General features: G+C 35.3%; 1 protein-coding gene across 1 annotated transcript; it reads right to left on the bottom strand.

Moving 5' to 3' along the window:
- Window positions 1–676: 676 nt before the first annotated feature.
- On the bottom strand, window positions 677–11,234 carry LOC128225895 (protein arginine N-methyltransferase 9-like). The gene is made up of 11 exons (XM_052935793.1): window positions 10,883–11,234; window positions 9,987–10,148; window positions 9,353–9,427; window positions 8,778–8,945; window positions 7,619–7,721; window positions 5,771–5,847; window positions 5,298–5,472; window positions 4,309–4,507; window positions 3,103–4,054; window positions 2,317–2,473; window positions 677–1,144 (listed from the first exon to the last, which is right to left on the bottom strand). Exons 1-11 carry the CDS (start codon window positions 11,167–11,169, stop codon window positions 767–769), a joined length of 2,733 nt encoding a protein of 910 aa, XP_052791753.1. The 5' UTR covers window positions 11,170–11,234; the 3' UTR covers window positions 677–766.
- Window positions 11,235–12,704: the final 1,470 nt, after the last annotated feature.

The raw sequence follows: 12,704 nt of genomic DNA, 5'->3' as shown, positions 1-12,704 counted from the left end.
CAGGTCAAGTTCGGTATTGGGGCTGGTGGGGCCAAGGTCAAGGTCACTGTTACTAAAACTAGAAAAATGGTTTCCGCTTCATAACTTAAATTGGGCATGAGATATTGTGATAAAACTTGCTGTATAGGCAGCCTCTGTGAAGACAATGCTTGTGATTGAAAATGGGGCCAGTGGAGTAAAGGTTTTTGTGCACTGTTACGAAAATAAAAAAAACGGTTTCCAGACAAGAAGATGCAGTGAGCAGTAACCTTGGAGTTATGGCCTCTTTTCAAAGGAATGGTTTGCCATTCCTGTGTCCAGGCGGCATTTGGGGGTATTCGTCACTCCTGTGACAGCTCTAGTTTCGGTTGCTGTGACTTTGACCTCAAACGTAGGGACAAGGGCTAAATTGGGTTATATCTCACCTCACCATGGCAATCTAGTGATTCTAAATCCTTATTAGCATAACTGTGGCAAGGACTGGACAAGATGAATGTTCTAACCTAAACAGATGGATGCAGCTACAATAAACTTGACCGCAATTGTAACAATTATATTGAGCTTACCACACTGGCTTAAAAGTTATCTTTTTAAATTTTATATAAATGGAGCAATAAAAAATAAGAACAGAATATATATTTTTTTGTAAGGTTACAGCAATAAAATAAAATATAATTTTTTTTAGAAAACACAGATGTATACTGAATGTTTAATAGCAATTTGTTACAACATGCGTATAAATAAATATTTATAGTTGATAGTAAAAATAGTATCGTTGCTAGGCAAATCAATGTCCATTTGTATGTTCTGGTTTAATAATCTTTACATCCAGACAACTGTTCTGCAAGACCACTTTGGCCACTAGGGTCTGACTGTGACCCACCACAAGGTCATCCTTAATCATTATTCCTGCCTGTTTCCAATGGCAACGTGCATCCAGGGTGTTAACTACGGTGTCTTTATCAAGTCTCATTTCAAACCAATAGACTAGGGCTGTGACCTTCCCAGAGGCTATGACCTCTGTTGACCTTTCTACATTGAGGTCAAGAACTTCAGGTCCTGTTTCTACAGTGATGCTAGCAAGGTCAATTGAGAGCAGCTCAGTAACATCAGTGAGTTTTGTGTAGTTTAGAGTTGTAAGGTCAATATTCAGGTGGTTCTGCATCTGAAATAAAATGCATAAATTTGTACTGTAAGTGCTATTTTAATTGTCTGTTTTTTTACTCGACCCTGGGTTGTCCCTCAAGATCTTGATTGAAAATACAGTACGCATTTGACCATCTTGTGACCTGCTTTGGTGATAAAAGCCTGTTCCAAAGTTTTGCTCAAAGAAAGTAGTTGTCTACAAAAAACAACACTAGATGTTTGACACCTAGTTACCACTGTCACAATATTGAAACAGTTCAGAGAAAAGTTGATCGTTGACCTTGAATCTAACTGCTGAAAAGTTAATGGCTTTGCATGACAGTGATATCAAACAAGTTAAGAAAACTCGAACAAATGACCCCAAAGTGTGGCCTCTTTGATCCACCTATACAGGTCTTGCCTTCTGACATGTCCCCGTCTTATGTTGAATTATTGTGCTATTATTGTTATTTTAAAATCCCCTAATGCATTGCCTTTCCAACCTAAAATACAAGGATTTAAACCAATGACCTTGAATGTGATAATGATCTTTGACTCACCTGTCTTGGCCTTGCCTTTTGGTAAGCAGTTGTTATTTCAGTTATTTTAAAATACCCCAATGCATGGTCTTATTAGTCTGGACAAGGCAACAGTAAAAGGGATTTTTACCAATTATCCATGAGTGTGACCTTGAACTTGATCTTGCACATGACACGCAATCATCTCATGGTGACTAAATGTGCCACGTTATTTAAATTTTTTCCAAGGTATGGCCATGTTACAGCCTAGACATGGCTAAAAAAACGGGATTTTTTACAATTGACCATTGAACATGACCTTGACTTATATTTGTATGACCTACAGACAAGTTACAGCCCTGACAAGCCAATATCAGCTGGATGGACACCTCGAGTGGGCTAAACAAAACTATAGTTTAAGACCAAATGGATAGTAAAGAAACCATACCAGGTGCAAACAATTATCAAACATCAATTGCTTTGTATCTTAGAAACTTCCAGTATTGTCTATAATGCTCCTATATTTAACATAGATGCCAAACTTGTGTATCTCAAACAAGTCAAAAGTAAACTGAGGAACAAACAAATTTTGTCATGAATAATTGTATTTGAACTTTCACCTGTGAGTGGACTGCATGAATACAGACTTACATAATACTAGAAGACAGACCAGCCACACTTGTAATAAAAATACCTGAAAGACATTGATGAACTCTGCTATTCTGAAGTCGAGTGTTTTGTCATTTCCTGTCACATGACTCAGATTCTCCAGTTCCTCTGATTCTATAAATAGACCATGGATCTTCACCTCCACAGGCAAAACCTTCCCAGATGGAGCTAGACTTGTGATTCTGAAAGATGAAACCAGTGAAATTAAATTAACCACAATAGCAATTAACATAATTAACATCATTAGTTAACATTGCTTAGCGATGATTAATCCATTTAAATCTCACAGTAATCTGAGGTAATAGAGTAAAATCAAATAATCCGACAATCTTTGATTTTGACATTTTTGGACATTGTCTGAATTAATCATATAAGTATTTTTGAACTGGTTTGTCCTGGAATTACAACAAAGAGTCTCTTTAATGCAAATATCTTGACATAAGATCTTTATTTTTGCACTTTGTGTTCCTGAATCAATAACTGAACAATTTGGCTATAAGTGGATGCAATGAAAGAGGTCTCAAAACCAGGTGGCCTACTCGCCTCAATTATTATGACACCATTTAATACCTGATTCTTGATATAATACAAATCTTTCTTTTTGCTGTTGTACATGAAAGCTATCAATTTGTCTTGGATTGAACTATTCCCCAATCAACAATATGAACAATGCGCTATGATATCATTGGAAATGCCAAATATTAGTTTCGGATGGCAAATTCCTAGTTTGGCTCTACATCATAAATCCACGTTAACCTTTGTAAAACAGACCAGCTTTAAACAAATTATGTTAATATCAACATGAACTGACTTGTGAAAAATTAAGTCCTCCAGTGCCTGCTGTCTGAAAGCTCCACATGGATCAACAAGGTCACACACCACCAAATCTGCCTGCATCTCTAGCTCTTGCAGTGCAGATAACTCCGCAAGGCACACACTCCCCTTCTCACAACCGTTTACACCAGCTACCTGCTGTATGATGGGGAAATGTTCTTCTATGGTCACCATGGTGACAGATTTGAAGCCCATCTTGACAGCCTGAATTCCAAGGAATGATAATCTGGGAGTGATATAAAGCAAAGAAATATCCTTCTTTTCACTGTCAGACACAAACTTTTCTAACACATGGCAATACTGCTTGTTTAAGTGAATATCATTTACATATTCTATTTCCGAAGTCTCCGTTACAAACTCTAACTTCTGGGAAATGTTGTAACTAGATTTTAAGGAACATTTTGACATGTCAAACAGTACATCGTTTCCATCACCTTCCATTTGTACATCACTTGATTGAGTAAATGTTATGTCATGTGTTCCAGCTTTATCAGTTTGGTATGTTGCATTGCCCTCAGGATTATTCACAAAGCTGCCATGTTTCAGTTGTGATGAACATGTTTCATGTTCAACTTTAAACAATTTATCATTTTCTTTATAATCAGTTTTGTTTTCTGGTTCACTGCACTCTCCATAGTTTTCTGCAGTTTTTGAGTTTGGAATTCCCTGACAATCATTTTCAACTTTGCGTTTCCTAAACGGTAGATTATTCATGCTGCATTCCCTGACTGAGACCCCAGATCCAGTTTCTGTGTCACCATGGCAACTGGAATTGTCAGCCGATGCTGATGTCCCGGCTGTTGGCTTTGTGACCACATTTTGAGGCTGGGACAATACCAAGTCACATTTGGTCAATCTCAAACAGTCCTGCTCAAAATGGAATTTGGTCACTAGTTTGTCTTTCTTTCTAACATGGTAATTTTCATGATCTGAAAAAAGAAATGAATATATCAAAAACAAAATAAACATAGATATACATTGTACAACAATTGACAGTGCTCACTCAATCTGGTTTACCATTATAATAATGTTTTGAAGCTAGTCAACCCACCACTTCACATGAAATGCACAAATCAATTGTTCGAAGATCATGGGAATACAGTTTATGTACAAGGTTAAACGCATCACAGATGTTGTACGTGTTAACAGGGATATAGATGTAGAAAGACTAATCAAAACAGACCTGGATCTCCAGTTAGGTGGACAGCTGACACAGGGTATATGGCCTGTTCCCAGCAGCTTTGGGAGTCTGCCCCAGTTCCTATGGTGATGGTGTCATCAAGGTGAAGGTCAAACCAGACAGCCAGGGCATCCAGCCTGCCCTGCCTCCGCAAAAACAGCTCACAGATCCAGTCCTTCCCTTTGTGTAAGGACTCTAGATCCTAAAGAATCACAAACAATACAGAATGATAATATTCCAATTTAAACTTTCTATATTAAGGAAGGAGAAGATATAGTGCCTATCATGATCAGGGGAACAGATACGTTGGCTCCATCTTATAAGCCTTAGAACTAGTGGAATAATACTCTTATGACCGTAAAACTTATAGTAATAGCTCAAACCTGTTTTTATTTTTGCTCTGACAATTCATTTGCCCTGTTTAAGGTATATATATAATATACCCTTTTTAAGGTACATATAATACAAGAAAACTTCAGGGAAAAAACAAGTAGTCAAAAATTCAACTATTAACCATGTTTACATGCACAAGTCAACAGCCCAAATGACACTAAATGAGAGGCGTTATCATACAAACACCTCAACCAATTCACAAATGCTTAAAAAAAAGCATTATCAATAAATGAAGGAATTACTGCCTTGGAACAGTCAGTAAAACATGAGTGTACTGGAACATGTGTGACAGTGTCCACTGCAGGTTTAAACTAGTTTATATGAACATAACTTCACTTGTCTCAATATTCCAACATGAAAACCATGAAGTAAAACTAACATTTACACAAATAAAGTAAGTTCAAGTAGCTTGCTAAAGCAATTTCATGGTTTCAAACTAAGTCTACATACAGTCTCGTAAATGGATCATTGTACAAAAAAATATATTTCAATATTTTAAACTCAAGTGACAATACCCATTTTCTTTTAATATTTTTAAGATTTTACACAAGGAAGACTACAAGGAAGCATTACATGTACAATAGTGGATGCACACATACACAGAGGTTACAGAAGCTGACACGGAGGAGCTCGGATATGTTGGTGAGTATCTTGTAGCCCCCACAGATGTTAGCGAGGTTCTCTGTGGTGTATGGCTCCTCCCCAACCCTGCCCGTGGAGCACACAAGGTTCACACACCCGAGGTCAATGTGCTGTAACACCGGGTACAGCAGCCTGAGAAAATAATGGGCAAACACACACTGATCAGAATAATAAAATCTTTGAAGTGATTTAGCTGGTAGTGAAATCTAATTATGATTCACTTTAACAAAAAGTAAGACATTTGATCAAGAACCAAATAAGAAAATGGAATATTATTTTATGAGTTTTTTGTATAAAAAATGTTAAAATTTCCAACAAGAAAGCATTAAATAAGCTGATAAAAATAGTAATATTATCAAACTTCAATCAATGTTGCTGAAAAGAATTAAGATTTCAATAAAATCACAAATGAAATAAAAAATAAAATCACCTTGTTTTTGCCCTGATGGTATCACATTCAATGCCACACACATAGACTGTAGCCCCACATGGAATTACAGTACCAGTCTGAAAGAGTTGAGCTATATTAATTACAAATTTATATATATTTGTTTTTGGAATTACAAATGAGAAAAAATTACTCTAAATTATGTTTATAAAAACCAGTTGAAATTAGATGTGATCAGTGGATGTGAATTATGACCCCCTCTACACCACCTTCTTGTAGTTAGAAGTATCACTAGGAGTGTGCACGCTCAATGAATACCCTATGTCGTTGAGGAGGCATAAATTTAGTTACCACGCACAAGTTCTACTATATGGAAACAAGAGCTATCACAGAATGTGATTAATACCCCAGCATGCCAAAATATATTTAAAAATCTGAACTTGTATGTCAAAGATATCACCAGATACAAACTATCAACAGTATAAGTCTTAAATTGGAAATTATACGTTCAGAAGGTTGCTGTGACCTTGACTGCGAAGGTAGGGACACAGGTCACAGGCCACACATCCTGACACATATTATGATGGTCACTTCTGCCAAATAATTTTAAATTTCAACTGCGAATGAGAAAGATATGGACCCAAAAATAGTATGGATCGACAGACACATACTTCAGATGGATGCTGAGACATTGACCTTGGTGGTAAGCAAATGGGTCTTTTGCACAACACATCTTAATGCTATGGTGGTAACTAATGCTAAATAAAAATCTGACCATGAATGAGTATGATATGGACCAAACAAAAACAGGACAGACCGACGGACACATACTTAGTTCTTAGGGTTGCTGTGACCTTGGCCTTGAATGTAGGGACATGGGTCTTGGGACACATTCTTATTGTATGGAGGTCACCTTTACCAAATAAATTTAAAATTTAACCATGAATGAGCATGATATGGACCAAACAAAATCAGAACAGACTGACGGACACAGACTGACGGACACAGACTGACGGACACAGACTGACGGACACATACTTAGTTCAGAAGGTTGCTGTGACCTTGGCCTTGAAGGACATGGGTCTTGTGTGAAACACATTCTTATTGTATGGAGATCATTTTTAACAAATAATTTTAAAATTTAACCATGAATGAGCAAAAATATGGACCAGACACAAACTATTATCAGTTAGGCTTATATAACAAAACATATTAAGTTCAGACAGTTACTGTGACCTTAACCTTGAAGATAGGGACACATAGCATGTTTGCTACACATCCTCATATGCTATGATAGTCACTTTTGCAACATATTTCTAAAATCTGATCATGAATGAGAAAGTTATGGATTAGACAAAAATGAGACAGACTGACGTACACATACTAAGTTAAGAAGGATGCTGTGACCTTGAATCATTCTCATACTAAGGTGGTGACTCCAGCTAAAATAATTTTATATCTGACCATGAATGAGACAGATATGGACAGAACAAAAATGTGACAGGTGTGATGATGCACATGATTTCTATGTAGCCCAGGACTTCACTTTGTGAAGAGGATGTATTCTAAGGTCGTAAAGAACTATTATATTTGTGAAATAAGGCATGACATTTCCTTTTTAGGTTTAAAAGTTTTTTAGGGAAGTAACAAAAACAAGTATTAAATTAATCAAAGGACAATAATGCTAATAAATTTTGTTTCTTATGCACAGCAAGTAGACTTGTCTCAGTAAAAATATTAAGTATAATAAAGTGAAAAGGCAATATCTCTAAAAATACCATACTCAAAATAATGTTCCTTTTCCACAGCACTTCTACTCAACACGGTCAATAAGTGTATTAAGTCAATACCTTAAGACTATTTGTTTTAAAAGAAGTAAAGACCACTTACAGGGCTAGTAGACAGAAGATTCTTCCATGCGTGAACAAGAGTTGACACGATATGTTCCCCAAACAAACCAGCATCAAACGTCTCTGTGACTACAAGCTTCACTCTAGAATCATTCAAAGGAATAACTCAACCAAACAAGATACAAAACATTCTATGATTCCTTTAAATGCTTTCCTTTCAAGTACAGCCCTGAGCCTGTATTCATAAAACATTTTTAGTCATTTCCTAAGTTACGTCATTTTCCTCAGTTAAGTATTTCACTGTGATTTTGATCCAATTTCATGACAATATCTAAAATATTTCAATATTTTCATTGATGTTAAAGAAAATATTTTTCTTTTAATTTGACTATGAAAAATTTAAGAATTCAACTTAAGTTAAGAAATTACTCAATATGTTTTATGAATACCCACCCTGGAATTAAATCTTATATGCATCTGTTGAACATCAAGCATATTGTGAATGACTAAAGTTTGTACTGAAAATGCCAGAAAGTCCCAAACAACGTAACAAAACAAATATTATAGATACATATATAACATAATCTGAGAATGTAAGTAAAGGTGTCCCATATTTTAATGAAACCTGATTATTCATATGTACTAGGTATATACTTTTTTCCTGCTTACCGTACATTGTCAGCAAAACAATGAAATTTAAAACTAAACCAAGTTGGAAGTTTTATTTATAGTAGATTATGTAGATATAGCCACAGACTGTGATATAGCTATAAAATGGACACCATGTTTTGTTTTTTGCAGGATAGGGTAAACTTAGAACCTTGTTTTTGTCACCATGCCACAGCAGATCTCCAAATTTGAGTTTGGTCACTAGTTAAACAATATAAACTGATTTAATTAGGTTTATTTGAACAACTTACTATTACAAGTTGAATGCCACGTGCCCAGTACCGCCAGTGAGTTTTAGCACATATATAAATATGTACAGAAGGTTTGGGTACTTTCTGGCGTTAACCCAATAAAACATTCCATCTGTAGTACTTTACAATGCCTTACAAAATTTACAACAGTGAACTGAATGTATATTCCAAATATAGAATTTTAAATCATTCGAGAATCAATGCAAATCAACTAAAAGATGATTTAATATCGACTTTTTATTATTGTTTCAACTATCATTATTTCTTTTGTGCCATCACCTTTCTGGAATATCTGTGGGCAATTGCAAGGCTGTGGAATGTTTGTGAAGGAGGTGTACTTTGTTCTGGGCTCCATTTGCCAGGAGCACATCTCTGGCAACATCAATCATCGCTTGGGAACTGTCACAGGCCGTTATGTGATGCGCCCCGGCAGAGGAGCACATCAAGCTATAATGATTTCATATTACCGGTAATAACATTTATTGATTATATTTCATAACTAAATATAAAACTAGTATTTAGTCCAATATGATAACTAAGACCAACATTTGACAGAACACACAAACCAAATTAAAAAAACTGCCTGTGAGGACATTTTCTAGAATAAGGCACAATACACAAGTTCATGATAAGAGTCATCATTTAATTTTATAAACAAGTTCAAACTGTTGACCAGGGTTCATAAATATGGATTGCATGTCTTTGTTATATTTTTAATGAGTTCCTGGTATCACTCAAAAGTTAAATGGAATTGTACTATTTATTTACATATCTTTCTGGCAGTCATACTATATAATGAAAATAGCTTTACAATTGGTTAGTTACATAGTATTCGCTGTATCAGTCAACATTACCTTAGAATTCCTGTCCCTGTTCCAATGTCAAGCACAGAGTTGTAGCCAGACTTTATGGCCTTGTGAATGGCAAACCTATCAGTATTAAACAATAAAAAACAATATAACAAGTGATATTGTAAGTTTATAAAACATTCCTCAAGGGATATGTGTCTTTTAATATGTAGTTTAAAATTTGTACAGAAGATTACTTGAACACCATTCAACTATGACATTCTTACATAAAGTCTTATAAAAAATCTACCTAAACTACCTTTCTATATTAAGAATGTAACAAAAACATGATGACAATAATTATTAGCTACACAATGCAACTGTATAAAGGATACCGAGCTACACAATGCACCTGTATGAAGGATACCTAGCTACACAATGTACCTGTATAAAGGGTACCGAGCTACACAATGCACCTGTATAAAGGGTACCGAGCTACACAATGCATCTGTATGAAGGATACCGAGCTACACAAAACACCTGTATGAAGGGTACCAAGCTAAACAATGCACCTGTACAAAGGATACCGAGCTACACAATGCACCTGTATGAAGGCTGCCGAGCTACACAATGCACCTGTATGAAGGGTACTAAGCTACACAATGCACCTGTATGAAGGGTACCAAGCTAAACAATGCACCTGTATGACTTATTTCTCTTTCTGTCATTCAGCATGGCAAAATGCCAGCGCTCCACAAGATGACTGCATATGTTCTCAAGGTTATCTCTTGCTGCCAGATAGTCAGGGCTTATCAGCAAAGACTTCCGTATGTACGCTGCTGCTTCTTGTACATATCCTAATCTGAAGTATCAACTAAAGCTCATTAATTAAAAGTAAATTAAGTAATTGGATTAATAAGAAAGCAGTACCAATACAAAACATTTGCATGTGCCACAGTAAAAGTGTTTTGGATCTAAATCTGATCCCAGGGATATGGACAATCTGGTTTGCATACAAATGACTGATACCTTTTTTAATTTTCCATCTTATTTGACACTTTTCAAATTTTTTAATGGTAAACATAATCGCCATTTAAAATAAAAACTAAAATTATTTTATATGTTTACACTTGTACACCAGTCAATTGTAACCACGGTCCCCCCAGGTCTGGGGGTATACCGGGGATACCCAGGGAAATGGGCCATGTTTTTACCTTTCAGGTGGCCCTGCAGTGCCGGGTGAATTCGGTGGTTATGTCTTCGCGCAAAATATAGTGGGGAATGGGCTTTACCTAGGTCCCTTGGGTGTGGGGGCATTTAGCGGGGATTTTACCATCAGTTCATCCCGCAGGGTGGTGATTTTATCCGGGGTTGGCTGGGCCGAAAGTCAGTCTCGCTATTCCCCGGACCGGGGGGGGGGGGGGGGGCGTGGTTACAATTGACTGGTGCCTTATTGCAGTACATTTTTTTGCTGTCTTTAAGTTATCTTCAATTTTTAAGCACTTAACTCTTCTACTGGTAAAAATATAAAAAAGAATGCTTTTTAAGACATAACTAGAAGTAGAAACCAAGGAACCAGTCAGAAATAAATTTTACCGGAATAGTTGTGCTCCAATATTGTTGTAAACAACCTCATGGTTTGGAAAAAGAACACATGCTTGGTCGTAACTTTTAAAAAGGTCTTCAAATCTTCTTTCCTCCTCCAGTTGCTCGAACCACTCTTTAGAAGCAAGTGCAAATTCTGTAAAAACTGAATGGGACTCATCAGATTTCAATTTTAGAAACAAGAGATAGTTGGAAAAGGCTCTGCCATAATTTTTAGTTTCTAAACAATGTCTTGCATTGCAGAGTGATATTTGGGCTATTTTAGCAACGTTCGACATGTTGTCAATCGCTGTCAAAGCAGCATTCTGCAAAACAAATTATGAAAATTAAGTCAGAGATTTTGTTTTTCTTGTCACGTAATGTATACTTCAGAAAATTAGCATCATGGGTTAAACTCCACCAATTCTTTCAGAGTTAAATTATACTATATTTCTTTTAACCTGAGTTTGATGCTAAATATGTTTTTTTAAATCTTATACTGTTAAATATTGATAATGTTGAACAGTACTGATAAATATACAGCACCTTGTTAAATTTTCAAACAACATCAACAACAACAACAACAACAAAAATAACAACAGCAAAAAATAATAATGATATCTTTATTTATAGACGATGACACAATTAAGCCAAATACATGTACCATACCTGATGTGGTGCGTATGGTAGCATGTCATTAAAAAATTAAATTCAATTTTAAGTATTTTATACTCAGTTGAAATCACACTTTCAGTGACCGGCATTTCCTTGAAACTGTTCCTAGTTATATTGTTTTCAGGCCAGTGGAGTATTCGCCTATAACTATAAGATGTTGTTTAAAAACTTGAATACAGATAAAGTAGCTTTCGTTAATAAATCTGGGAATCATTACACCGTACTGCTTGGTGTACATTCATTCTTTTATTTGACAATATTGTGTTAAATACCCTAACAACATAACAAAAAATGGGCATGAAATTGTAAACATTTTCCAAATCTTTTAGTTTATTTGCATATAATATATATACTAACTTCCCATTACGTTATGTACTACGTCTGGTACAGTTGTAAATATTCCTTGGTTTCTCCAAGAACAACGAAATCGTCGGCAAATAACAATAAAATCATTTTAGTAAATATCATTTAAGCTTAACCAAAATCTTTCCAAAATCTTTTCTATTTTGCGATACAATTAATTAAGCCTTCAACAAATCGAGAAAACATTGATGTCGTCCAATTCATGAACATGTTATTATCACTGTGAAGCGTTAAACTCACTACTGTTTTGTAAAAAAACAACAACACTTTTTTGTGACTAAATAATGTATGGTAAATCATTCGACCGAGTATTGAAACTAAGATATACTGACAGCTAAAATCCCTCAGCAAATGTTGATATTTGGTCCAATATCATCCTTGAAGACCACAATATTTAAAAGCGTTATAAACGGGATTCAGCGATTCGTTGTAGCGTGATGTTGTTAATGTATTCTTAAAACGTCAAAGCATTCATATTCGGGTGTATAAATCACTGTTGTTTTCTTCTTTTTATTACACTCAACACATATATACACATATATGTGAATAGAGGTAGACGTTATATTCTAATATAGATATAATTATAATATAAAAACAACAACGAATGAACCAGATTTTTGTGGTCAGATGTTATTTAATTAAAGCATAATATATGTCAATATGAAAAGCCATAGATATACTTAACCATCTATGATCTAATTATAGTCGAACTATTCATCTTTAAAATATTAGGTTATAATTCCAAGTGGGTTTCGCAATATTTTAAATAAAAACATATATGAATTTGATTGTGTCG

This window comes from Mya arenaria, chromosome 3, assembly GCF_026914265.1.
Source record: "Mya arenaria isolate MELC-2E11 chromosome 3, ASM2691426v1".
NCBI lineage: Eukaryota > Metazoa > Mollusca > Bivalvia > Myida > Myidae > Mya > Mya arenaria.
Note: the sequence above shows the minus strand (reverse complement) of the source record. Positions and strands in the feature narration are given on the sequence as shown.